Raw genomic sequence first — 27,677 nt, forward strand, 5'->3', positions numbered from 1 at the left:
GCCCGCTGCCTTCAGGGGAGAGGCCCCATGCTCCTGCCCAGGGGCCCCACCTTAGACGTCCCTGTGCTCTTGCTCTTCCCAAATTTAAAAAGACAGTTCTCTATTTTAGACCATAGACTTGCTTGGGGAAGTGATGAGTTCTAATTTTTCTCCCCTCTTGATAAACTGTCCTTATTTAGTACACTAGGTACGCTCCCAGTACCCGTTCCGCTTTCCAGGGGAGGTAAAACCGTGATGGGTCTTCTTAAGTGAGTGCTGTGCTTGTAAATAACTAAAAATATCTCAGAAGAAAGAAAGAAAAAAAAAAAGAATGAAGAGGAAAGTGACTCATTAGTTACTCTGTTAGTGTGTTTGCCATGTTCTAAAAGGGTCACAGTCATGTTTACAAACCAGTGCTTCTTGTGGTTAACTTAAGTATATCCTAGTTCGGCAGTAAGAATAATCAGCATGTGATTCAGACTAATATTTTGCTGTCTCTTACTATTTGATTAAATGACACTAAAATCTGAATAATGACTTGTGTCCCCCCTCTCTCTCTCTCTCTCTCTTTGCTGTTTTCAGTAGAGCATGCACCATTTTGAACGTGAATTTTCGGTAAAGTAAGCTATACTGATTTTTCTAACTTTAAAGATGCTCTGTTTCTGTATGTGAAATGGGACCCAGTGTGTCTAGCTCACTGAAGTGATGAACAAATGGGAAAGCAGATTCGAGACAATTTCCTTATCTGAATATTTAAATGAAATACAGCATCTTTAAAAAGCACCCAAGTGACTTCATTTACATTCATTTCATTTTCATCATGACCTTCAAAATCTTCATTTTCACTCTGATTTTAGTTCTAAAATAGAGCTCTAAAACCTGTAAATCAACTGCATGGCATTTTGGTATCTTTTAATTTTGGAAACCAGCACCTCACAGTCCTGTTGCTGCAAATGTGTCGGTTCCTTGTTCCCTCTGACAAAGGGGAAAAGGCGCTGGGCAGTTGCATTCTTGGTCACAGGGAAGCAACTTACAGCTTGTATAACTGACAATAGGGAAAAACAGTTCTTTTTTAAGCATCCTTAACAATACTTGAGTTGGGACATGAGTACAGCCTCCACGTCTTTCTGAGGTAAGAGGCTAAGGCGGTTCCAGAGAGCTGGGGCCTGCCTGCTTCCAGGCGTCCCCGCCCTCCACTCCCTCTCGAGGGTAGCTGGTAGGTGTGGTGTTGGTCTCGCGGCCATGTGGCCTCCCCTGATGTGTGTGGAGACCACAAAGGAACCCAGGCCGCAGACACGAGTAGACTGCCCACTGTCAGAGTTGGTCCAAGGCAAGGGGACGCTCAAACGTCCTTTTGACGGGGCTAGGGACGGTGTTTCTGGCGAGACATTCCTACCCAGATCTAACCTGTGCTCTTGCTGCAACAGTCTGTGGCCTGTTGCAGGGCCTCCGCTGGATTTCCAGGCTCCCATCTGAGGTTCTGGGGAGGGTGGAGTAGTTGGCTCTTGGGGTTTTTGTCTAAGAGAAGGTAAGATTGGAGAGATCAGGGCTGACCTGGTGATCACTGGAGGTAAGCTGTTTCAGAGCATCCATCATCCTGGGGTGTTGCAGGCCAATGTTTTTCAAAGCTGGGTGAATTCATTTGGCAATCAGCCTGACACGGAATCTGGTTTTGTCTGCGGCCTGGGGATGAGGGTGATAGGAGGCCTCTGGGGGGGCGCCCCCTCATATTTGGGGAGTGGGGGGCCCGGGCATTAGGCAGTTGTTCCCAGGTTTGCTCCAGGCCAAAGAGCCAAGTCCGAATTTGGCCCCTTGTTAACATTCCCCCCTCCCACATCATTACCAACGTGTTGTAGCTTAAGCTCCAGTGAACCTTTAAAGGAATTTTGTGGACGACAGAAGAGGCAAAAAGGAAAAACTTAAAAAAAAAAAAATCGATGGAGGCTGTAATTAGAGACTGTGAGTCCCTGGGTCTATGTTCTTGCCTCCTCCAGTGTTGACCTTCAGACCTGGACCTCCTCTCCCCTTCCAGAGCATTCTGAGCTGCTCCTGGCCCTAATCATACATATCAGGATCTGCCCTAGTTGTTGCAGGCCCAATGATGAAAGGTGGACCTCATGGGACATCGTGCCCTTTACGACTGGTTGGGCCCTCTGTGAGGGGACCACAGGTGACCTGCTCTTTCCTCTTGGATGGACATAGTCTCCTTTCTCACAGCCCTCAGCATCATATTATAGGCACAGGCTACCCTGTGGCACTTTGGACAGTGTATTTATTTATGCTGCCTACATATTCAAAGCGATTCATTCAGACAGTTTCAGCCTTTACTTGTAAGATGAAGATCCATTTACGGAATACCACGCCCCAATTCCCAAACTCTGTGGTAGTGAATTTGCACTTTTAATTTAGAGTGCCTAGTAATGAGGCCAAAGTCAAGGGATGGTTCCTCACGAGGGCCAAGCAGTTTCGTTCTGTGCCAAGAGAGCAGCCTGTACCCAAGTCCAGTTCCTGAGGCCCATCTCTAGCCTCCGAGAATCCTGGGCTAGAAGACTTGCAGTCTCTGGATGGCCAATTCCATGCGTTTAGTGGAACAAAGTGCTACTGCAGGCCTGTCTTCTCGTCTATAACCCTCACTGACTCTTCTGCCAGGGTCAAAGCACAAAGCTGGGAGGCAGACATGCTGGCACTCATTTGGGTACGTGTTGGGCCGTACATGTCAAGCCCAGATTCTGCTGCCCTTTTCTGGCCGTTGGGTGAGAGTGCTGGGAAGGGGAGGGGGCAGCTGGGAGGGCACTGGCGCCCACTCAGTCCTCCGGGCTCTGCAGTTGAGTTCTAAGAGGCTTCAGAGGCCGTCTCCTCTCCTCCTGGTATTTTACGGGTCACTTTCCAAGAACCCCCTTCAGAGGAATGCTTATGTCACACACTTACTCTCCCTGCTCTTTTCATCTCAACAGTCATTTCAGGTTTGAAGTCCTTTTTATCTCTGTAACCCTGTAACGTAAAGCCAGGAACATTTCCCCATAATCCACCTTGGCATAGAACATAATAGAACTTCATTCATTAGTTGTTATTGTACAGAACCAGTGAAAATTACATTTTGTTCATTTGTCTGTATTTAATGTTTATTTGTATTGCTATATTATTTTTTGAGAATTCCAAGATTGCAGAGCATGAGTGTGTGCATCTGTGTGATTCTTTAATTTCAGCTGCCTTAGGTTTGGGTAAAGATGTAAAGGAAGGTAAGTGGTCTTCTATGAAATACAATGCTTTAACCATTGCCTATCACAGTTGGGAAAAAGGTTGCACTTACTGAAGTATTTTATGGATGATCCTGACCACTCATCCATATAAACTCAAGTAGCAGTTGGTATGTTTACCTAGTATCACCACAGCTCAGTAGCAGTTTGAGGGAGGTGGTAGGGGAGCCATCTAGCAGAATGTCTTCTGTGGTAGCACTGGGGTGGGGTAGAGGATAAGACTAGAAAGAGATGTGGAGTCACGGGGAGCTGCAAGGGTCACAGGAAATGGGACAACTGTGACACAGTCAAGTTCTTCTTTAAAGCAGGGCTTTTTTTTTTTTTTTTTTTGTGGCCATGCCACATGGCACGTGGGTTCTTAGTTGCGGCATGCAGGATCTTAGTTCCCCAGACCAGGGATCAAACCCACGCCCCCCTGCACTGGAAGCACGGAGTCTTAACCACTGGACAGTCAGGGAAGTCCCAGCAGGGATTTTTCTGTACCTAGTGTTTATTTTGTCCCAAGAGGACAATTCATTCATTGATTCAAAACTGTAAAATTCGAGCGCCCAATGTTTGTGTTTCTGAAAGCTAAGGGAGGATTCAGATACCTGTCCAGTTACCTGCTCCTTGCCCACCAGGGTACAGCTCGGCATTCCGGTCTCCCCTGACACTTCAGCAAAGATGTAGGGTTAGGGCATTTCCATCCTGTCCCTGGGTTGGGCCACAGTGGAAACATGGGTGCTTGAGGAAGATTCCTCCGAGAATACCATTGCTGGAGAGAGAAAGCCCTCTGCGCCTTGCTGTGCATTGCTAACATTAGCGTTTTATGTTTTTTTCATGCAACCTAATAGGAAATGATTATTCAAGATGGATGCCCCTGGGGAGCCCATAACCCAGCAGACAATGGTTACTTGCCGAGAATCCTAAGTGATTTGTCATTTTATGTTAAATCACGTCCTTCAAATATTGTGTGTTGGAGCAGCTAAAGAACCGTTCATCCCTTACTAGTAATTGATATTCCAGTAGCCCAGCTCTATGCATACAGATGTCTATCTTTAATTGCTAGCTCAGGAATAGGTGGAGCTGCCTGGAACCTGGAAAAAGTAGCTAATGGAACTTTTCTTTTGGGACCATGATTAAAGTTTGGAAATGGAAGTAGAGCCTCATCTATGCTGAGAATGTCGCTATGTATAGTTTCATGTAATCTGTGATATTGTTCAGTCTTTTCTCACATGACTATTACTTGGGAGAAATGGCAACTTTTAATTAATTCCCCTTTAATGCTTCTACGTTTCTTGTTCAAGTATTTAAAAAAAATCACACAGTACAGGGTGTGTTGGCCCGTTTGAGGGAAAACATTTGCAGTCTCACCGAAGTCCTTTCTGCCCAGGACTGAGCAGTAGCACGGATACAGGGTGTGTGGAGATACTGACTGTGCCCTTTCCTCCACAGGGATGTCCGCGTTACCCCCACCTCCTCCACCTGCGCCTCCGCCACCAGCAGCTCCCTTGCCTCCTGCGAGCACAGAGGCGCCCACACAGCTTCCGCCCCAGGCTGTGAATGGTGTGAGCCGAGGGGCCTTACTCAGCTCCATCCAGAATTTCCAAAAAGGAACTTTGAGGAAAGCCGAAACCTGTGATCATAGTGCTCCTAAGATCGGCTAAAGCTTTGTGTTTACACTTGGAGGGAAAATTTGTTTTGTTTTCCTTCCACCTGCAACCCCTAAAGTACCCTCTATCTGGATGAATAATTGCTGAGCCAGTACAGTCACATACGACTTCGCAGATGCTCATGTAAGAGGCTTTTCAAGAGGGAAATAGTCTTCAAGTAGAATAAAGTCAGGCTGGCATTGCTGCCTTAAGAAATAGTTTGCTCCTTTGTTACTCTTGTAAAGGAGTCTTGCTCTTCCTCTAATGGTCATCTTTTGGTGGCAGCAGCATATTGGAATCAATTATTTCCACCAACAGAAGGAAGTGGACAAAAAACAATGACAATATACAGTCACAGTGGTGGATGGCCTTCGTGTCGCAATCCCTCCTATACCATTAGACAGCTCCTAGAAATGTTCCTCTCAGAGTTCATTTCTCTATTCTAAAGCATTTTCTGGTTATTTCTTAGATAACTCCCATTTTTGCTACCTTAATTTCATCCTAGACATTAACACTGTAGCCCAAAGCATAGTTATGTCGCTGAGAGTCAGAGAAGCAACTGAGTTCTTCATTTTCCCTTCAAGTGGAACGGGGAAAGTTCGTAACAGTCTATTAAGTTCAAACAGGAACTCCATTGTGGTTATAGAACTCAGGGCTGCTAAAGGAACTACTCTAGACTCTTAGTTCCTTTTAGTATGTATCGAACGGACAAAAAAATGTTGACATCCGAAAAAGCTCTTGCCAATTAGAGGATCTTCTTAATCCTCAGCAATTAAGTCAAGTTTGGCGTTTGTGGGGGTGGATTATTATTACAACACAAGTACATCTGGCAAAATCAGTTCTGATTTTCCAAAGATTTATCCAAATATATCATCTTTTTAATGTTACTCATTTATTAGAAAGATCCTTTATCCTATGATTTGCTTAAACCCTTAAATAAATTGCACTTTAAAGGATTATAAATAATCCATCTAAAAATTCAAGTTACACACATCAGTGTTGGTTACTATGCAGAGAGAATGTCATTGTGTATAGTTTCATGTAATCTGTGATAAATGTTCAGCTGTATTTTTTATTAAAATAAACCATGTCTAGAAAATGTGTTATTTGTAGCTTGGCTAGATATTTTAAATGGGAACTTTTTGTAGTAACTTTGGTAAATATAAAGAAAAGATTCACACAGTATTTCTAAAGTTTCCTCCCTACCTATTCTATCTCTATTTTCTTTTGTGTCGTATTTTCCCTCTTAATTAATAAGAGCTAATAATCCTGTGTTCCTGTTTTAATTAGGTACCACTTGTATGCTTCTGTAACTAATTTAAATCTATCTTTTCCATCTCAATTTCTGAAGAGGGCAGTGTATGGCAGAGTGTGTGTCTGTTGGCAGTGGGAAAAATACCTGACACAGATTTTGGTTTAACTTTAAAGAGAACCTACTAGAATTAGGCATTTGAAGAGTCGGGGGGCAAGTTCCTGTTTTAAGTAAGTAATGCAGTCTAGGAGATTAATGATTACTGATTAGTTCCCGATGGCAGTAATTTCTTAACAGAATTTTAAGACTTCTATCCCACATTTATTATCTCAAGAATATAAAAATACAATTAGTCATAGTTAGGAATTCCTTTATTCCTTATCAAAACAGTCTAACAGTAAACGTAAATTATATGCTTTTATTTTTACATATAAGTTATGTTTTTTTGGAGATATCTTTCATCAGGACTCTTGCCACATTTATACCTTGTCCTTCTAATGAGAGGGTAAAATTTTACATTAATCTTATTCAAAGAACATGGCTATTGTAACAGATAAAAAAAGCGTGGCCCCTAGGCAGGAAAGTGGAGAGTTTTTCCACAGACATATTTAAACTTCTTCCCAGTACAAAAACGTATGTTGTTGCTTTAGACATAACTTTACAAATCAAAAGGTCTTATAGGACAATCCAGATGAAATGTCATTAAGTATTTTAAGGAAATCCCAATGACTTGAAATTCAAGTCCAAGCTACATATTTAGTGCTTTCTTTATTGCAAATATGATGTCTTTAACCTGAGGTACAGAGTTGTCTTCTAGAACCTTTGCATAAGGCATAGGGACATCGGCACCGGTGACACGAACTACAGGAGCATCCAGAAAATTGAACGCGGGGCCTAAGAGGGAAGGAGGCGCAAATGAGAGACGCATGAAAAACCAGCTGAGCACCACCACCTCAGCATAGCAGGTATGGCTGCCCAGAGAAGGAAAATCTGAAGAAGGAAATATGAAATCTGAAAGGAATGCTAATTACAGAGAATTGTCTCTGGCTTGCTTTCTTAAACATTTACCCAAAGGAAAAATACCAAGCTGACAAGTTGAAAATTCAAGTCATTTGACCACCCCTAGCTTTTGATTGTTTTGTCCTGTAACACAGTGTTTATTACAGTTTAACTATTCTGGAATCAGTTTCTCTGAAATACCTTCCATGATCCTGGCACAGATTTCAGCTCCTACTCCAAACTGTGGCCAGCCTCCTTCCACAGTTACAAGGTGATTGGTCTTCATGACACTGGCTTCTATTGTTTCAATGTCCATTGGTCTGATGGTTCGCATATTTATCACCTAAACAGATAATAAATAGCTTTACAGAGCCACTTCCTCACAAATATAGTCTTATCCCCAAAATGCCACTTCCTTTCTTGTTTCCTTTTAATCTTTGGGTCTAGGGAAACATAATCTGCCCATTCATGAACAAACTGTCAAAAGGGAAACTGTAATTAAAACAAAAATCTTTATCTCTACTACAAGCAGCTTTGTTCACTTACAGAATTCACTTATCCTCCCTTGGCCTTAACTTCCTCCTCATTAAAATAATAACTAACATGTGACCGCTTACCCTGTACCAGGCACTACACTAAGTATAATTCTACAACCACCCTAACGGGAGAGTAAATGTATTATCCTCATTTTATAGCTGATGGCAGAGATTTAGAGTACGTAACATGCCCAAGTGTTAACTAGGAAGTGGTACCTCCTGGTTATGAAAGTGTTAGACTCGACGACTTCTAAGTTTTCTCTTCTCCCAAACTCCAGCTCCAAGGTTGGATCTTAACTTGACAAAACACATACTAAAAAGATCCAGACCCTAGGTGGTAGAAGGCTAGGTATTTGAAAAGCACGTAGGCTCCCAGCTTTAAGCAGAAGCAGAACTAAGTGACAAAGCAAGATTTTATACCTAATTAACCTGTTACAGAACTCAAACGCCTCTTTCTGGGTCTTAAAGGGAACTTTCTGATTCTTTTTTTTTTAATAAATTTATTTTATTATTATTTTTTGTGTGTGTGGTACGTGGGCCTCTCACTGTTGTGGCCTCTCCCGTTGCAGAGCACAGGCTCCGGATGCGCAGGCACAGCGGCCATGGCTCACGGGCCCAGCCGCTCCGCAGCATGTGGGATCTTCCCGGACCGGGGCACGAACCTGTGTCCCCTGCATCAGCAGGTGGACTCTCAACCACTGCGCCACCAGGGAAGCCCTATTTATTTATTTTTGGCTGCGTTGGGTCTTTATTGCTGCGTGTGGGCTTTCTCTAGTTGCAACAAGCGGGGGCTACACTTCGTTGTGGTGTGCAGGCTTCTCACTGCAGTGGCTTCTCTTGTTGTGGAGCACGGGCTCTAGGTGCATGGGCTTCAGTAGTTGTGGCACATGGGCTCAGTAGCTGTGGCTCGCGGGCTCCAGAGCACAGGCTCAGTAGTTGTGGCGCACAGGCTTAGTTCTCCGCGGCATGTTGGATCTTCCCGAACCAGGGCTCGAACCTGTGTCCCCTGCGTTGGCAGGCGGATTCTTAACCACTGCGCCACCAGGCAAGTCCCCTGATTCTTTAAGAACAAGTGAATGTCCACTCACCTCACATTCAATTCCCTCTTTAGATAGCACCGTTGCAGCTTCTAAGCAGTGGCTCACAGGTCTTGAATGGGAAACTATGGTTACATGTGTCCCTGAAACAAAGTGGTCACAGATAAGAGGTCAGGTTGAAACCAAAGACACTGTCCTGCTCTGCAGCCAGCTATGGTTCTTCTTCATTTTAGAATCTTAAACTCAACTACATTCCAGCGAGATGAGGAATGTGGCAGCCTTTCTAGAAACGAAATACAAATCTACTGGACCAAGATTTAGAAAAGAACAAATATATGTGCAATCAGGGCATGACACATTTTAAACTTGAACTCATCCTATAATTTCCTAGTCAAAGTAAAGGGCAGTGACTTCTAGACTGAATTTGACCAACATAAATAGAGGGCACGGATTACAAATAATGTTTACATGTATACTAATTTCTCTTACCTTGCCTTTCTATTTTAGCTTTTCCAATAGGAATCAGAAAATCTTTTGACTGAGCCTCTGGGGGAAGTTCAAAAGGAACTCCATACATCAATTCATTCTCCAGCACCACCACTGCAAAATATACATATTTAAACCAAAGTAACTACATGACTAAAAATGTATATGCGGGCTTCTCTGGTGGCGCAGTGGTTGAGAGTCCGCCTGCCGATGCAGGGGACACGGGTTCGTGCCCTGGTCCGGGAAGATCCCACATGCCGCGTAGCGGCTGGGCCCGTGAGCCATGGCCGCTGAGCCTGCGCATCTGGAGCCTGTGCTCCGCCACGGGAGAGGCCACAACAGTGAGAGGCCCGCGAACCCCCCCCCCCAAAAAGTATATGCAACACTATCATTCATATTGTGAAAAGTTTCACTGTGCTGATTAGGAAGCCTCATACCTATCGTGTCCAGTAGCCTTGAGGATGGTTTAAGTACAGACATCTGTAGTCTGGGCGATCCTGATTTTATCTATGGGGTTAAACCGGTGTTGTAGGTATGCAGCAAATTTCTCCGGTATCTAATTGGCCCCGTTATAGTCAGAAATAAGAAGAACACCACATTTTTTCCTATCTTTACTATATCTGTAAATCACTAACATTTTATATGATACGTCTAAGCCTAACTAGAAGTCTTTAATGGTTCCTTCCATGCAGATATTTCATTTTTGTTCTTTAATGTTCAAAAGAGACCCACAACACGTCACGCTACTGACCTGGATTGTTATCCCGAATGGCTGATTTAATAAGTCCTTTTGCATCCTCTGAACTCCATGGGCTGACCACCTTTAAGCCTGGGCAGTGCCCATACCAGGCAGCAAAGCACTGTGAGTGTTGGGCAGCTACGCCTGCTGAGGCGCCATTGGGCCCCCTGAAGACTATGGGCACAGACTGAAAGCCCGCTGACATGTAGTAGGTCTTGGCAGCTGAGTTTATAACCTGGTCGATGGCTTGCATAGAGAAGTTGAAGGTCATAAATTCACAAATGGGCCGCAACCCAGCCTGTCAAATCAAAAACATAGATGTTAAAAAGACGAGAAAGAGCAATTTAGAGTGGCACACCAGCACTTCGCTCCCCCAACATTCAAGCAATGTTTTTAAACGGTCATGTTGAAAGTAATCTCTTTGGATAAGATTCATAAAGAGGACTACATACCATAGCTGCACCTACAGCAATTCCAGCAAAACCCATCTAGAACGTAAAACGCAAACATAAGTAAAAATCCACAAAAATTAGAACAGTACCCTTTAATAGACATGCCCCTCAAAGGTCTGCTTCCTGATGGAAGGCTTACCTCAGATATGGGAGTGTCTATGATCCTCTTATCTCCATATTTCTTCCACAGGCCTCGACTAACCTACAATTAAGCAATGACCCCATTACCTTTAATTGTACTGGGGGCAAATGGCCATCTCAGTTCTGTGTAGCTTTCATGTATCTTGGTTACCTTATATGCCCCATCATATTGGGCAACTTCTTCCCCAAGTAGAAATACCTTCTCATCTCTTTCCAGCTCCTCATCCATACCTTGATTTATAGCCTCACGAACTGTCACCTGTCACAGGTATGGGAAAGCAGTCAATAAGCTACAGCATTACTTAGGAGACTATTGAGATTCTCTCTCTTGACCTAGGCTGCCCACAGCACACAATGTAAAAACTATCACTAGAACAGGCTTCTCTTCAAAAGTTCAAAAAATTCAAAAAGTAACATTTCTATCACTCATAGCCAGTCTTTGATTGGATGTGTAAGTGAGAAGTATACTGAACACTTTATTGATGTGCACCTAAGCTTAAGAAATCTGCTCGCTGGCCATACCAGCTCATAGGTGGCTTCCTAAGTAGAAAAGTGAATTTTATTTCCACATCTGGTATACTGTGGGGCAGCGAACAGTCAAGGAAGCCTAAATAATACTACATATTGAGCGCTCGCTAGGTGCCAGGCACTGCCAAACACTTTGCCTTCAGGATGTAGGAGTTATTTTACTACACAGGTTGGCAGAATCCTCCAGTAACAAAAAGGGGGAGAGCGGGCAATTCCTCAAAACGTTGAACACAGAATTACCATATAATCCAACAATCCCACTTCTAGATATAGACCCAAAAGAACTGAAAAGCAGGGACTCAGATAATCGCACACCAATGTTCACAGCAGCATTATTCACAAATCCAACAGGTGGAAGCAACCCAAATGTCCACCAAAGATGAATGGATCAGCAAGATGTGGTATATGCCTACAACGGAATATCATTCAACCTTAAAAAGGAATGAAATTCTGACACATGCTACAACATGGATGAACCTTGAAAACATGCTAAGTGAAATAAGCCAGACATAAAAGGACAAATGCTGTATGATTCCATTTATGGGAGGTCCCTAGAGTAGATAAATTAATAGGCACAGACGCACAATACAGGTTACCAGGGGCTAATGGGATGGAGAGTTATTGTTCAATGGGTACAGTTTCTGTTTGGGATGATGACAAAGTTCTGGTGGTGAATGTACTTAGTCCCACTGCATATACAGTTTAAAAGGGTAAATTTTCTTATATTTTACCACAAGAAAAAATTTTAAGGGGGAGGGTGAGGGAAGAAGCGTCAAGTCTAGTTCCCTCAGATCGGACATCTGATTCCCCTGAGCCTCGCGTGGGTGACATGCGGCCCCAGCTTCCGCGCCGGGACGAGGGGCCTCGCCGGCCCGGCTAGCTTCCAGGCCAGTTACCTGCAGAGCAGCCGGCGCGGTCCGGTGGAAGCGCCTCCTCAGCAGCCCGGAGACCTGGCGGGGAGAGAGAGAGAGAGAGAGAGAGAGAGAGAGAGGACGCTCTGAGGGGACGCAGACTGGGCAGGGGTCGCGCAGGGTCATGGGCCCGAGAGCCGCTGCCGACCTGCTCAAGGGGTCTCCGCGTCAAGGCAGCCACCACCGCCATCTTGACCGTGTCCTCTAGCCGCCGCCGGATGACGACACAGCAGGGACGCGGACTAGTCAGGCCCTAGTTCCCCTGCCGGTGCGGGCCAATGGCAGGGCACGGCGTCTGCGTGTCCCGCCCCCCAGGGCGTCGGGGGCCGAGGGGTGGGGCCAAGGAGGCGTGTCGGGTGTCTAGCCACTCAGCCTGAGGCAGCCTGGGATCAACGTTATTGAGAGCTGCCGGCTCCTGGCGCGCCGGTTGCACGCCGGGAGCGCGTCCCTGCGTGTTGATACGTGGATCGCAGGGACCAAAAATCAGACTGTAAGAATCATAACTCGAGGCCGAGGGACCTTCAGAATTAGGCCACGCTTCTGCAGGCGCTGAAATTCTTTGGTACGGAGTAGCCCTTATACACCGTTTGGTGACTGGGGATTTACAGTCTTACAGGCGAGCCTAGTTTCTCTTGGAAGCACTGTCTGTTCGCTCTTTTTTTTAAGAACATCTTTTTTGGAGTATAATTGCTTTACAATGGTGTGTTAGTTTCTGCTGTATAACAAAGTGAAGCAGCTATACGTATACGTAATCCCCATAGCCCCTCCCTCTTGCGTCTCCCTCCCACCCTCCCTATCCCACCCCTGTAGGTGGACACAAGACACCAAGCTGATCTCCCTGTGCTCTGCAGCTGCTTCGCACTAGCTATCTATTTTATATTTGGTAGTGTATATATGTCCATGCCACTCTCTCACTTCGTCCCAGTTTACCCTTCCCCCTCCCCGTCTCCTCAAGTCCATTCTCTACGTCTGCGTCTTTATTCCTGTCCTGCCCCTAGGTTCATCAAAACCATTTTTTTTTTTTAGATTCAATATATATGTGTTACCATATGGTATTTGTTTTTCTCTTTCTGAATTACTTCACTCTGAATGACAGACTCAGGGTCCATCCACCTCACTACAAATAACTCAATTTTGTTTCTTTTTATGGCTGAGTAATATTCCATTGTATATATGTGCCACATCTTCTTTATCCATTCATCTGTTTATGGACACTTAGGTTGCTAACATGTCCTGGCTACTGTAAATAGTGCTGCAGTGAACATTGTGGTACGTGACTCTTTTTGAATTATGGTTTTCTCAGGGTATATGCCCAGTAGTGGGATTGCTGGGTCATATGGTAATTCTATTTTTAATTTTTTTAAGGAACCTCCATACTGTTCTCCATAGTGGCTGTATCAATTTACATTCCCACCAACAGTTCAAGAGGGTTCCCTTTTCTCCACACCCTCTCCAGCATTTATTGTCTGTAGATTTCTTTTTTTTTTTTTTTTTTTTTGCAATACGCGGGCCTCTCACTGTTGTGGCCTCTCCCGTTGCGGAGCACAGGCTCTGGACGCGCAGGCTCAGCAGCCATGGCTCACGGGCCTAGCCACTCCGTGGCATGTGGGATCTTCCCGGACCGGGGCACGAAGCCGTGTCCCCTGCATCGGCAGGCAGACTCTCAACCACTGCGCCACCAGGGAAGCCCTGTTTGTAGATTTTTTGATGATGGCCATTCTGACTAGTGTGAGGTGATACCTCCTTGTAGTTTTGATTTGCATTTCTCTAATGATTAGTGATGTTGAGCATCCTTTCATGTGTTTGTTGGTAATCTGTATATCTTCTTTGGAGAAATGTCTATTTAGGTCTTCTGCCCATTTTTGGATTGGGTTGTTTGTGTTTTTGATATTGAGCTGCATGAGCTGCTTGTATATTTTGGAGATTAATCCTTTGTGAGTTGCATTGTTTGCAAATATTTTCTCCCATTCTGAGGGTTGTCTTTTCATCTTGTTTATGGTTCCTTTTGTTGTGCAAAAGCTTTTAAGTTTCATTAGGTACCATTTATTTATTTCTGTTTTTATTTCCATTTCTTTAGGAGGTGGGTCAAAAAGGATCTTGCTGTGATTTATGTCATAGAGTGTTCTGCCTATGTTTTCCTCTAAGAGTTTGATAGTGTCTGGCCTTACATTTAGGTCTTTAATCCATTTTGAGTTTATTTTTGTGTAAGGTGTTAGGGAGTGTTCTAATTTCATTCTTTTACATGTAGCTGTCCAGTTTTCCCAGCACCACGTATTGAAGAGGCTATCTTTTCTCCATTGCATGTTCTTGCCTCCTTTAGCAAAGATAAGGTGACCACATGTGCATGGGTTTATCTCTTGAGTTTTCTATCCTGTTCCATTGATTTATGTTTCTGTTTTTGTGCCAGTACCATACTGTCTTGATTAATGTAGCTTTGTAGTATAGTCTGGAGTCAAGGGAGCCTGATTTCTCCAGCTCCGTTTTTCTTTCTCAAGATTGCTTTGGCTACTTGGGGTCTTTTGTGTTTCCATACAAATTGCGAAATTTTTTGTCTAGTTCTGTGAAAAATGCCATTGGTAGTTTGATAAGGATTGCACTGAATCTGTAGATTGCTTTGGGTAGCATAGTCATTTTCACAATGTTGTTTCTTCCAATCCAAGAACATAGTTTATCTCTCCATCTGTTTGTATCATCTTTAATTTCTTTCATCAGTGTCTTATGGTTTTCTGCATACAGGTCTTTTGTCTCCTTAGGTAGGTTTATTCCTAGGTATCTAGGTATTTATTCTTTTTGTTGCAATGGTAAAGGGGAGTGTTTCCTTAACTTCTCTTTCAGATTTTTCATCATTAGTGTATAGGAATGCAAGAGATTTCTGTGCCTTAATTTTGTATCCTGCTACTTTACCATATTCATTGATTAGCTCTAGTAGTTTTCTGGTAGCATCTTTAGGATTCTTTATGTATAGTATCATGTCATCTGCAAACAGTGGCAGCTTTGCTTCTTCTTTTCCAATTTGCATTCCTTTTATATCTTTTTCTTCTCTGATTGCTGTGACTAATACTTCCAAAACTATGTTGAATAATAGTGGTGGGATTGGGCAACCTTGTCTTATTCCTGATCTTAGTGGAAATGGTTTCAGTTCTTCGCTATTGAGAATGATGTTGGCTGTGGGTTTGTCATATATGGCCTTTATTATGTTGAGATAAGTTTCCTCTATGCCTACTTTCTGGAGGGTTTTTAACATAAGTAGGTGTTGCATTTTGTCAAAAGCTTTTCCTGCATCTATTGAGATTATCATATAGTTTTTATTCTTCAATTAGTTAATATGGTGTATCACATTGATTGATTTGCATGTATTGAAGAATCCTTGCATTCCTGGGGTAAACCCTACTTGATCATGGTGTATGATCCTTTTATGTGCTGTTGGATTCTGTTTGCTAGCATTTTGTTGAGGATTTTTGCATCTATGTTCATCAATGATGTTGACCTATAGTTTTCTTTTTTTGTGACATCTTTATTTGGTTTTGGTATCAGAGTGAATGTGGCCTCGTAGAATGAGTTTGGGAGTGTTCCTCCATCTGCTATATTTGGAAGAGTTTGAGAAGGATAGGTGTTAGCTCTTCTCTAAATGTTTGGTAGAATTCACCTGTGAAGCCATCTGGTCCTGGACTTTTGTTTGTTGGAAGATTTTTAATCACAGTTTCAATTTCAGTGCTTGTGATTGGTCTGTTTATAGTTTCTATTTCTTCCTGGTTCAGTCTCAGAAGGTTGTGCTTTTCTAAGAATTTGTCCATTTCTTCCAGTTTGTCCATTTTATTGGCATAGAGTTGCTTGTAGTAATCTCTCACGATCCTTTGTATTTCTGAAGTGTCAGTTGTTACTTCTCCTTTTTCATTTCTAATTCTATTGATTTGAGTCTTCTCCCTTTTTCTCTTGATGAGTCTGGCTAATGGGTTATCGATTTTGTTTATCTTCTCAAAGAACCAGCCTTTAGTTTTATTGATCTTTGCTATTGTTTCCTTCATTTCTTTTTCATTTATTTCTGATCTGATCTTTATGATTTCTTTTCTTCTGCTAACTTTGTTTTTTCTTTTGTTGTTGTTCTTCTTTCTCTAATTGCTTTAAGTGTAAGGTTAGGTTGTTTATTTGAGATTTTTCCAGTTTCTTGAGGTAGGATTGTATTGCTATAAACTTCCCTCTTAGAACTGCTTTTGCTGCATCCCATAGGTTTTGGGTTGTCATGTTTTCATTGTCATTTGTTTCTAGGTATTTTTTTTAAAACATCTTTATTGGAGTATAATTGCTTTACAATGGTGTGTTAGTTTCTGCTTTACAACAAAATGAATCAGTTATATATATACATATGTTCCCATATCTCTTCCCTCTTGCGTCTCCCTCCCTCCCACTCTCCCTATCCTACCCCTCCAGGCAATCACAAAGCACCGAGCTGATCTCCCTGTGCTATGCGGCTGCTTCCCTCTAGTTATCTGCCTTACGTTTGGTAGTGTATATATGTCCATGCCTCTCTCTCGCTTTGTCACAGCTCATCCTTCCCCCTCCCCATATCCTCAAGTCCATTCTCTAGTAGGTCTGTGTCTTTATTCCTGTCTTACCCCTAGGTTCTTTATGACATTTTTTTTCTTAAATTCCATATATATGTGTTAGCATACGGTATTTGTCTCTCTCTTTCTGACTTACTTCACTCTGTATGACAGACTCTAGGTCTATCCACCTCCTTACAAATAGCTCAATTTCATTTCTACATATTTTTTGATTTCCTCTTTCATTTCTTCAGTGATCTCTTGGTTATTTAGTAGTGTATTGTTTAGCCTCCATGTTTTGTTTTTTTTTTACATGTTTTTTTTCTAGTAATTGATATCTAGTCTCGTAGCATTGTGGTCAGAAAAGATACTTGATACAATTTCAATTTTCTTAAATTTACCAAGGCTTGATTTGTGACCCAAGATATGATCTATCCTGGAGAATGTTCCCTGAGCACTTGAGAAGAAAGTGTATTCTGTTGCTTTTGGATGGAATGTCCTATAAATATCAACTAAGTTCATCTTGTTTAATGTGTCATTTAAAGCTTGTGTTTCCTTATTTATTTTCATTTTGGATGATCTGTCCATTGGTGAAAGTGGGGTGTTAAAGTCCCCTACTATGATTATGTTACTGTCGATTTCCCCTTTTATGGCTGTTAGTATTTGACTTATGTATTGAGGTGCTCCTATGTTGGGTACATAAATATTTACAATTGTTATATCTTCTTCTTGGATTGATCCCTTGATCATTATGTAGTGTCCTTCTTTGTCTCTTGCAATAGTCTTTATTTTAAAGTCTGTTTTGTCTGATATGAGAATTGCTACTCTAGCTTTCTTTTGATTTCCATTTGCATGGAATATCTTTTTCCATCCCCTCACTTGCAGGCTGTATGTATCCCTAGGTCTAAAGTGGGTCTCTTGTAGACAGCATATATATGGGTCTTGTTTTTGTATCCATTCAGCCAGTCTATGTCTTTTGGTTGGAGCATTTAATCCATTTACATTTAAGGTAATTATCGCTATGTATGTTCCTATTACTATTTTCTTAATTGTTTTGGGTTTGTTATTGTAGGTCTTTTCCTTCTCTTCTATTTCCTGCCTAGAGAAGTTCCGTTAGCATTTGTTGTAAAGCTGGTTTGGTGGTGCTGAACTCTCTTAGCTTTTGTTTGTCTGTACAGGTTTTAATTTCTATGTCAGATCTGAATGAGATCCTTGCTAGGGAGAGTAATCTTGGTTGTAGGTTTTTCCCTCTCATCACTTTAAATATGTCCTGCCAGTCCCTTCTGGCTTGCAGAGTTTCTGCTGAAAGATCAGCTGTTAACCTTATGGGGATTTCCTTGTATGTTATTTGTTGCTTTTCCCTTGCTGCTTTTAATATTTTTTCTTTGAATTTAATTTTTGATAGTTTGATTAATATGTCTTGGCATGTTTCTCCTTGGATTAATTCTGTATGGGACTCTCTGCACTTCCTGGACTTGATTGACTATTTCCTTTCCCATATTAGGGAAGTTTTCAACTATCATCTCTTCAAATATTTTCTCAGTCCCTTTCTTTTTCTCTTCTTCTTCTGGGACCCCTACAATTTGAATGTTGGTGCATTTAATGTTGTCCCAGAGGTCTCTGAGACTGTCCTCAATTCTTTTCATTCTTTTTTCTTTATTCTGCTCTGCGGTAGTTATTTCCACTATTTTATCTTCCAGGTCACTTATCCGTTCTTCTGCCTCAGTTATTCTGCTACTGATTCCTTCTAGAGAATTTTTAATTTCATTTATTGTGTTGTCCATCACTGTTTGTTTGCTCTCTAGTTCTTCTAGGTCCTTGTTAAATGTTTCTTGTATTTTCCCCATTCTATTTCCGAGATTTTGGATCGTCTTACTATCATTACTCTGAATTCTTTTTTCAGTTTAGACTGCCTATTTCCTCTTCATTTGTTTGGTCTGGTGGGTTTTTACTTTGCTGCTTCATCTGCTGTGTATTTCTCTGTCTTCTCATTTTGCTTAACTTACTGTGTTTGGGGTCTCCTTTTCGCAGGCTGTAGGTTCATAGTTCCCTGTGTTTTTGGTGTCTGCCCCCAGTGGGTGAGGTTGGTTCAGTGGGTTGTGTAGGCTTCTTGGTGGAGGGGACTGGTGCCTGTGTTCTGGTGTGTGAGGCTGGATGTTGTCTTTCTGGTGGGCAGGACCATGTCCAGTGGTGTGTTTTGGGGTGTCTGTGGACTTATTATAATTTTAGGCAGCCTCTCTCCCTATGGGTGGGGTTGTGTTCCTGTCTTGCTAGTTGTTTGGCATGGTGTGTGCAGCACTGGAGCATGCTGGTCATTGAGTGGAGCTGGGTCTTAGCGTTGAAGTGGAGATCTCTGGGAAAGTTCTCACCTACTGATATTATGTGTGTCCAGGAGGTGTCTGGTGGTCCAATGTCCTGAACTCAGCTCTCCCCACTCAGAGGCTCAGGCCTGACACCCGGCTGGAGCACCAAGACCCTGTCAGCCACACGGCCAGGTATGTGGGGAGTTTCTTGCCTTTTGGAAAGTCTGCGGTTTTCTGCCACTGTTCAGTAGGTGTTCTGTAGGAGTTTTTCCACATGTAGTTGTATTTTTGATGTATCTGTGGGGAGGAAAGTGATCTCCACATCTTACTCCTCCACCATCTTGAAGGTCCTCCTCTCTGTTGGTTCTTTAGAATGTGAACAAGAGCTTTCATGTGTGCCAGGCATTGTGTTATTTAATTCTCACAAGAACCCTCTCAGGTAATTAGTGTTATTATTATGGGCTCCATTTCTCAGATGGGTAGACTGAAGCTGGGATTGGTTAAATGAGCCAGGATTTGGCTTTAGGATTGTCTGACTCTGAAGGGTAGTCTTTTCGCACTGCTTCCTAAAGTGGAAGTTGGGGTCCCGCCTGGAAGGGAGTTACAACAACCTGCATTTAGAGAGAGACTTATGGGGCCCAACACCCTACTAGGGAAGCCTCCTCTCCTTGGTCTCATTTCGACTGGGGTGGGGCTGGGAGGTGGGGAGGGGGAGGGTGGGGTCAGGTGGGACCTCTGGGGACTCCCTCAGTCCTCACTCTTCCCCAGGACATTCCAAAAACTTCTCTGAGGGCTGAGGGCTGCTGATCTGCAACCTTAGAATGTGGGTTTACTGTAAGGGTTCTGGGAAGCCAGTGCAGCAGGGCAGCGACTAGGTCACAGGAGTGCGTCTGGTTGCTGAGTGAGAATGAAAAGAGGAGGATGAGCAGGGAGACCTCAGGGAGTCTTTGGCAGAGGGAGAGCTGGACTAGAGGGCAATTTCAGCATGAAGAGGAGGGGACAGGTTTGAGATCTATTTTGGACTGGAATCGATAGGATTGCCGTGAGGAAAGGGGAAGAGTGGAGGAAGATTTGGGGGTTTTTTGTTGTTGTTGGATGGGTGCGGGTGGGGAGCCTGAGAGCAGGTGGGAGGTAAGAATTCATTCTGCATAAGCTGTATTTAGGTGACTGGATCATACCCAGGTTGAATATAGAAGCTTGGAGCTAGAGGCTAGGTAGCGCTAGAGAAATAAATTTGCGCGCAGCTGCATAGAGATGGCCTTTAGTCTCTGGGCCTCTGCTTCATCGTCTTTAAAATGGAGAGATAGTCTCTAAGGTATGAAGTCAAGAGCTTCTGTCTCCCTCATCTGGCACCGTCATCTAGTCCCTTCAGTCTGTGGACTGAAATAAAAGCTCACAATGTGAGAGCTGTGAGTTTCGTTTTATTTGGGGATGTACTGAGGACTATAGCCCAGGAGACTGCCTCCCAGATGGGGCTGAGGAACTGCTCCGAACAGGTAAGAGGGGAGGTCAGCACATACATGATTTTGGAGACGGGTATGCGGTCAAGCACACATCTTGGTAGAAGGTTACTGCTAGTCATGAGTAGATATTTTAGTTAATGATTTTTAGTGCTTTTCTAAGTATAGTAAGATGCAAGAAATTGGGTTCATAAATTTTTCTCTTGAAACTATTTATTTGAAGGCCTGTTTAGCCAATTTCCTCAGAGCATAGAGTGCCTCATTGTCAGTCTCTGTCCTGAACACCTTTCAGGGTACATTGATGGTCAGAGGCTGCAGTGGCTAATGACTCAATACTTGTAGAGCACGATGGTGAGCAACATTCTCTACTTGACAAGTCCTTGGCAGGAGACCCCAGCACTTTCCAGACAGCCACGGCATCCCTGGGAAATCCCTGAATTTGAGGTGTCAGCCCTCACGGATTCCTGGGTTCTACTGAGAATGAAAATGTGAGTCAGTTCTCCCACCACTCCCATCTGTCCCACCATCCAGCACTAAAAGATTTCAGGATTGGGAATTCCCTGGCAGCCAGTGGTTAGGGCTCCACACTCCACTTCAGGGGCATGGGTTCAACCCCTGGTTGGGGAGCTAAGATCCCACAAGCCATGCAGCATGGCCAAAAAAAAAAAACCAAAGATTTCAGCATTAAAATTACAAAGCAAAAGGAGACATCAAGGTAAGGGAACAGTGACCCAAAGAGAAGCCAGAATTCTGTCCTTTGATCTAGACAAAGGACAGGATTCTTGGGCTGTATTTACACAGAGATCCCAAAAAGCCAGGAACCCTGAGTCCATGCAGCTAGTCTGCCCAGTTTAGTCAGGAAGACCGTGGCGAGTACAGAGGACTCAGCTGGCCTCAGGTGAGAATTTCCTTTTAAAATAATGACTGTGGACATTTCAGACACATTGAGTATCTTCATCAGTATATGTGCTTTCCTTTTAAATTTTATAAATGGCCAGTTTGGAAAAGCTAGGCATAATTTTATGTTTCAGAGTAAAAAGCACAGAAGATGGAAGTGCTGAATTTTATTTTATCCTTAGTTTTTTAATAAACTTATTATTTTTTTTGATGTGTTGGGTCTTTTTTGCTGCGTGCGGGCTTTTTCTAGTTGCAGCGAGCGGCAGGGTTACTCTTCGTTGCGGTGCACAGGCTCCTCATTGCAGTGGCTTCTCTTGTTACAGAGCACGGGCTCTAGGTGCTCTAGGTGCTCTAGGTGCGGGCTTCAGTAGTTGTGGCATGCGGGCTTCAGTAGTTGTGGCACACGGGCTCAGTAGTTGTGGCTCACGGGCTCTAGAGCACAGGCTCAGTAGTTGTGGTGCACGGGCTTAGTTGTTCTGCGGCATGTGGGATCTTCCCAGACCAGGGCTTGAACCCGTGTCCCCTGCTTTGGCAGGCAGATTCTTAACCACTGCGCCACCAGGGAAGTACCGGAAGTGCTGAATTTTAAATCCATTATCTTTTAAAAGCCACTCTACATTTATGTGCTCGCTGGATTTTACAGAAAGGGATTGGAAAGTGTAAGTTGGCCAACTAGGCCACTTTTCTCTTGGAATTAAATCTTCCCAAAGTTCCAGGAACATTTGTCCTCCAATCTCTTCGGGTTGTCAGTCATCAGAAAGTCCTTTATCCAAAGTTTTCGATCTCCACAGGCTTGACCAATTTTTTTTGTGTGGTGGGTTTTTTTTGTTTGTTTGTATTTTGGTCATTGCAAGCAAGGTTTATTAAAGAGGACTTCTCGCTCTTCCATCTTTTTAGGTGTAACTTAAACACAGTAAAATGCACATTTCCACCACCCCAGAAAGTTCGCTCATGTCTCCTCTTAAGTAATTCCCCACACATCACCTCACAGGCAAACACAGATCTGGTTTCCATAGTCATATTTCTGTTGGCCTGTTCTAGAACTTGAAACAAATGGAGTTATACACCGTGTGCTCTTGTGTCTGGCTCAGCAAAATGTTACTGAGATTGATTCATCCATGTTAAGTATTAATAATTTACTCCTCTTTTTTTTTCTCATAAATTTTTCTCTTGAGAGATCTTAAGACTCACAAGAAGAACAAAAATACAAAGAGTATGCAAGAGTTTTCATATACCTTCCATCCAGCTTTGCCCAATGGTAATATTTTATATAACCATAGTACGTTGTCAAAACCCAGAATTAACATTAGTACAATACTGTTAACTCAGGTAGATACTTTATTCAGCTTTCACCATTTTTTATATGCATTTGTGTGTGTGTGTGTGTGTGTGTGTGTGTGTGTGTGTGTGTGTGTGTGTAGTACTACGGAATTTTATCATACGTACAAATTCATGTAACCACCAGCACAATCAGAATACAGAATTTTTCCATCACTACAGAGAAACTCCCTCGTGTTACCTCATAGATACACCTCCTCCAACCCCTAACTCCTGGTAACCACTAATCTCTTCTCAAACGCTATAATTTGTTATTTCATGGAATCATGCAATATGTAACTCTTTGCGATTGACTATTGTCACTCAGCCTAATGCCCCAAGATCAGTGCAAGTAGTTGCAGGTATCAACATTTCATTCTTTTTTATTGCTTAACAGCTGTATGGCTATATCAGTTTATCCATTCATCCACTGAAGGACTTCTGGGTTGTATTCAGTTTTAGCTATTTCCAATACAGCTGCTGTGAACATTGGTTTACAGGTTTTTTTGTGAACATAAGTTTTCATTTCTTTAGGTATCCAGCAGTATGATTGTATGTTAAGTGTATGTTTAACTTTTAAGAAATTGCCATACTGTTCTTCCAGAGTGGCTGTACCATTTTAGGGTCCCTCCAGCAATGTAGGAGACATCCAGTTGCTCTGGGGTCGTTGCCAGCACCTGATATTGTCAATAATTTTTATTTCAGACATTCTAATAGATGTATAGTGGTATCCCTCCTGATTTTGATTTGCATTTCCCTAATATTTAATGATGTTGAACACCTTTCTGCATACTTACTTGACATCCATCTTTGGTGAAGTGTCTGTTCAAGACTTTTGCTCATATTCTAATTAGATTGTTTTATATAGTGATAAAATATGAATAACATAAAATTTACCATTTTAACCATTTAAAAAATAAATTTATTTTATTTTATTTATTTTGAGCTGCATTGGGTCTTCCTTGCTGCTTCCTTGCTGCAACTAGAGAATACAACAACTTCTCTAGTTGAGGCGAGTGGGGGCTACTCTTTGTTGAGGTGCGTGGGCTTCTCATTGCGGTGGCTTCTCTTGTTGCGGAGCACAGGCTCTAGGCGCATAGGCTCAGTAGTTGTGGCTCGCGGGCTTAGTTGCTCCGTGGCATGTGGGATCTTCCCGGACCAGGGCTCAAACCCGTGTCCCCTGCACTGGCAGGTGGATTCTTAACCACTGTGCCACCAGGGAAGTCCCTTAACCATTTTTAAGTGTACAGTTAAGTTGTGTTAAATACTTTCACACTGCTGTTCAATTACCACCACCATCCATCTCCAGAATTTTTTCATTTTCCCAAAAGGAGACTCTCTATCCCATTTCTGAGCAAAATATCTTTTATAATGTTTGCATGTTTTATTCCAATATATCCATATACACTTTGTTTTATATTTTAGTTTAAATTTCAAAAATGTTTTGAATAGGAAATTCATCCCATTGCAGGAAAAAAAATTCAAGTAGTTCAGAAAGGTACGAAGTAATCGTCCTTCCTGCTCCTGAACCTCAGTTACGCTGCCTCTGCCCCGTGCCGCAGCAGACACCATTCTTATTTCTTCTGTCTGTTTACAGAGAAGGGCTATTTAGCTATAAGCTCTTTCTTTACACAAATGTTAGGTTTTTAAAAATATTGTTTTAATGAGCATATAGTTAAGTGTGTGTGTGTGTGTGTGTGTGTGTGTGTGTGTGTTTCTAAGCTGGTATAGATTTGGGTAATGACAGCCATAATCAGCATACACAATGGCTCTTTGACCCCCCAAAACTCCTGCTGTCCATCCTTGTGACACCACACCCTCCATCCCTAATGCCTGACACCCCCTAATCTGTGTCTCTCTTGCCACACTATTGCCTTTTCCAGAATATTATATAAATGCAATCACACAGTGTATAACTTTTTGAGACTGGCTTCTTTCACTCAACACAATGCCTTTGAGATTCATCTGTGTTGTCACATGTATGGATAGTCCCTTCTTTTTTATTGCGAGTATTATTCTGTTTTATGCACGCACCACAGTTTGTTCATCCGTTTACCTGTTAAAGGACATTTTAGTTGTTTCCAGTTTTTGGTGATGATGAATAGAGTTAATATAAAATTTTTGTGCAGAATTTTGTATGAACATACATTCTCATTTCTCTACCATGCGATTTTGGGATTGCTGGGTCATATGCAAGTGTATATTTAACTTTTAAGAGACTGTCAAACTGTTTTCTGGAGTACCATTTTCTATTCTCAACAACAGTGTATGAGAGTCCCAGTTGTTCCACATCCTCACCAACTCTTGATGTTATAATTTGTTTTTGTTTTTTGCCTTTCTAATGGGTGTGCAGTGATATCTCATCATGGTTTTGATTTTCATTTCCTTAATGGCTAAAGATGTTGAGTATCTCTTTGTTATTGGCCATTTGTATATCATCTTTGGTAAAATGTCTGTTTAAGTCTTTGCCCATTTTTTCTTGGGTTGTTTGTTTTCTTAAGGTTGAGTTTTATATGTGTGTGTGTGTGTGTGTGTGTGTGTGTGTGTGTGTGTATATTCTGGATATAAGCCCTATGTTGAATATGTGATTTGCAAATACAGTCATCCCTTGGTATCTGCGAGGGGATTGTTTCCAGAACCTCTCCCATCCTGAGGTTACCTAAATTTGTGACTGTTCAAGTCCCTTATGGTAGTGAGACAGGCTAGGACCTGGGATCTGGGACCCTCTACTGGAGTGCTTGCACCTGGACAAACATCTCCTTCGGCAATAAAATACAAAGAAAGTATAAGGGACTAAAAATAACCGCATGCATGTGCAGTTGGGGCAAAGTGTGAACAACAAGATGCAAAAAGGCCAAAACCCAACTGCCCAGAGCAAAAGCAGGGTACCCTGATGGTCCCTGCACACAGCACTACCGAGGGGGTGGGCAGAGCATCGAAGCTTGCCCACCTCTAGCCTCACCCCATTTAAAGAAGCAGCTCGCCACCCGCCTCGGGGAGTGAGCAAGGGTAGCTCTGACTTGTTCTCACTCCCTCGTGCTGCAGCCCGAGCCCCAGTACAGCCTTGCCCGAATTCCTTGTCCAGCCTCTTATCAATTTCTAACAGTAGGACCTCTGACACTGTCCTCTGTTGGTTGAATCTGCAGGTGTGGAATCTGCGGATACTGAGGGCCCACTGTATTTTCTCCCAGTCTGTGACATATCTCTTCAATCTTTCAACACTGTCTTTCAGAGAAAAGGTTTAAATTTTGATGAAATTCAATTTACCAAAATTTTCTTTTATGGTTCATGTTTTGGTGTCATGTCTAAGAACTCTGCCTCACACCAGGTTGTAAAGCTTTTCTTTAATGTTTTCTTCTACAGTTTTATAGTTTTATGTTTAGCTCTATGGTCCATTTTGAGTTAATTTTTGTATAAGGTGTGAGGTTGAGGTCCAGAGGGCTTTTTTTTTTTTTTGCAGTACGCGGGCCTCTCACTGTTGTGGCTTCTCCCGTTGCGGAGCACAGGCTCTGGACGCGCAGGCCCAGCGGCCATGGCTCACGGGCCCAGCCGCTCCGCGGCATGTGGGATCTTCCCGGACCGGGGCACGAACCCGTGTCCCTTGCATCGGCAGGCGGACTCTCAACCACTGCGCCACCAGGGAAGCCCAGGTCCAGAGTTTTTTTACATATGGATGTCCAGTCGTTTAAACACTGTTTGGTAAAAAGACCATCTTTCATCCATTGAATTGCCTTTGCACCTTTGTGCAAAAATCAGTTGGTTGTTTTGAGTGGTTTCTGGTTTTGGACTCTGTTCTGTTTCATTGATCTCTGTGTTTATCCTTTTTTCAGTATTACACTGTCTTAATTACTGCAGCTGTACAGTAATCTTTAAAATCAAGTGAGTCTTCCAGCATTTCCTTTTCAAAGTTGTTTTACAATCAGCTTAACTGCAGCTACAAAAAAAAAATCTTGGTAGAATTTTGGTTGGAATAGTGTTGAATCTATAGAACATTTTGGAAAGAACTGGTATCCCATTTACTTCAGTCTTCTTTGATTTTTTTCATCAGACTTTTGTAGTTTTCAGCATACAGATCTTGCACATAGTTTATTGGATTTATGCCTAAGATTTTCTGTCCTTTTTAGGCTATTGTAAATGTTATGTTTTAAAAATTTTGGTTTCTGGTAGTTTACTGCTAGTTTACAGAAATGCAGTTGATTTTCAGGTGTTGACATAATGTTCTGCAACCTTGCTAAACTCATTTGTTATTTCTAGAAGATTTTTTTTGTTGATTCCATGGGATTGTCTGCTTGGACAATTAGGTTGTCTGCGAAAGAGACAATTTTATTTCTATCTTTCTAATATTTATGTCTTTTGTTTCTTTTTCTTGCCTTTTTTGCTGGCCTTCTAGTACCTGTGTTGAATAGGAGTGGTGAGAAGGAACATCTTCGCCTTGTTCCCGATCTTAGAGGAAAAGCATTCAATCTTTTACCAGTAAGTGTGATGTTCGTTTTAATTTTTTTGTAGAGATCCTTATTCAGGTGAAGGAAGTTCCCTTTGTTTCTAATTTACTGAGTTCTTGTATCCTGAATGGCCATTGAATTTTGTCACATGCCTTTTATGCATCAATTTATATGATCATTTGATTTTTCTTCTTTAGTTTGTTAACATTGTGGATTACATTGATTTTTAAAAAAATATTTATTTATTATTTATTTTATTTTTAGTTTGGCTGCATCGGGTCTTAGTTGTGGCACGCAGGATCTTCGTTGTGGCACGCAGTATCTTTAGTCGTGGCATGCAGGCTTCCTAGTTGTGGCATGCATGCGGGATCAAGTTCCCTGACCAGGGATCAAACCTGGGCCCCCTGCATTGGGAGTGTGGAGTCTTACCCACTGGACCACCAGGGAAGTCCCTACATTGATTGATTTTTAAATATTGAACCAATATTGCATTTCTGGTATATACCCTGCTTGGTCACGGTGGAATATATGTACATACATATACACATACGCACACACATCTATATTGCTGGATTTTGATTTGCTAATTTTTGTTGAGGAGATTTCTATGTTTATGAAAGATAATTGGTCTATAGTTTTCTTCTGTTGTCTGATTTTGGTATCAGGGTAATGGTGGCCTCAAAATGAGTTGGGAAGTGTTCCCTCCTCTTCTGTTTTCTGAAAGAGGTTGTGTAGAATTGATTTTATTTCTTCTTTAAATGTTTGGTAG

General features: G+C 42.4%; 2 protein-coding genes across 6 annotated transcripts in view; one reads left to right on the forward strand and one right to left on the reverse strand.

Annotated features, from left to right (window-relative positions):
- PXK (PX domain containing serine/threonine kinase like) overlaps nt 1-5,960 on the forward strand; it is a 75,747-nt gene extending 69,787 nt beyond the window's left edge. For 2 of the 4 annotated variants that reach the window (XM_079933476.1, XM_079933477.1), the window contains exons 18-19: nt 3,186-3,222; nt 4,671-5,960. In XM_079933476.1, the coding sequence (XP_079789602.1) occupies nt 3,186-3,222; nt 4,671-4,857 (224 nt within the window). In that variant the 3' untranslated portion in view covers nt 4,858-5,960. The remainder of the gene's footprint in view (nt 1-3,185; nt 3,223-4,670) is intronic. The other 2 variants (XM_079933474.1, XM_079933475.1) reach the window with 1 other exon arrangement.
- Nucleotides 5,961-6,501: 541 nt separating this feature from the next.
- On the reverse strand, nt 6,502-12,249 carry PDHB (pyruvate dehydrogenase E1 subunit beta; the record flags this gene model as incomplete). Of its 2 annotated transcripts, XM_079935354.1 has the most annotated exons (10): nt 6,502-7,013; nt 7,320-7,461; nt 8,743-8,834; nt 9,181-9,291; nt 9,929-10,214; nt 10,369-10,404; nt 10,508-10,570; nt 10,661-10,768; nt 11,934-11,987; nt 12,097-12,249. In XM_079935354.1, the coding sequence occupies 10 exons, from the start codon at nt 12,136-12,138 to the stop codon at nt 6,868-6,870; spliced, it is 1,080 nt and encodes a 359-aa protein (XP_079791480.1). In that variant the 3' UTR covers nt 6,502-6,867. The 2 variants fall into 2 exon arrangements, with proteins under 2 accessions (XP_079791480.1, XP_079791479.1); XM_079935353.1 differs by lacking the exon at nt 12,097-12,249 and having other exon boundaries at nt 11,934-12,074.
- Nucleotides 12,250-27,677: the final 15,428 nt, after the last annotated feature.

The sequence above is a fragment of the Stenella coeruleoalba genome, assembly GCF_951394435.1.
Source record: "Stenella coeruleoalba genome assembly, chromosome: 10".
In the NCBI taxonomy this organism is placed as follows: domain Eukaryota; kingdom Metazoa; phylum Chordata; class Mammalia; order Artiodactyla; family Delphinidae; genus Stenella; species Stenella coeruleoalba.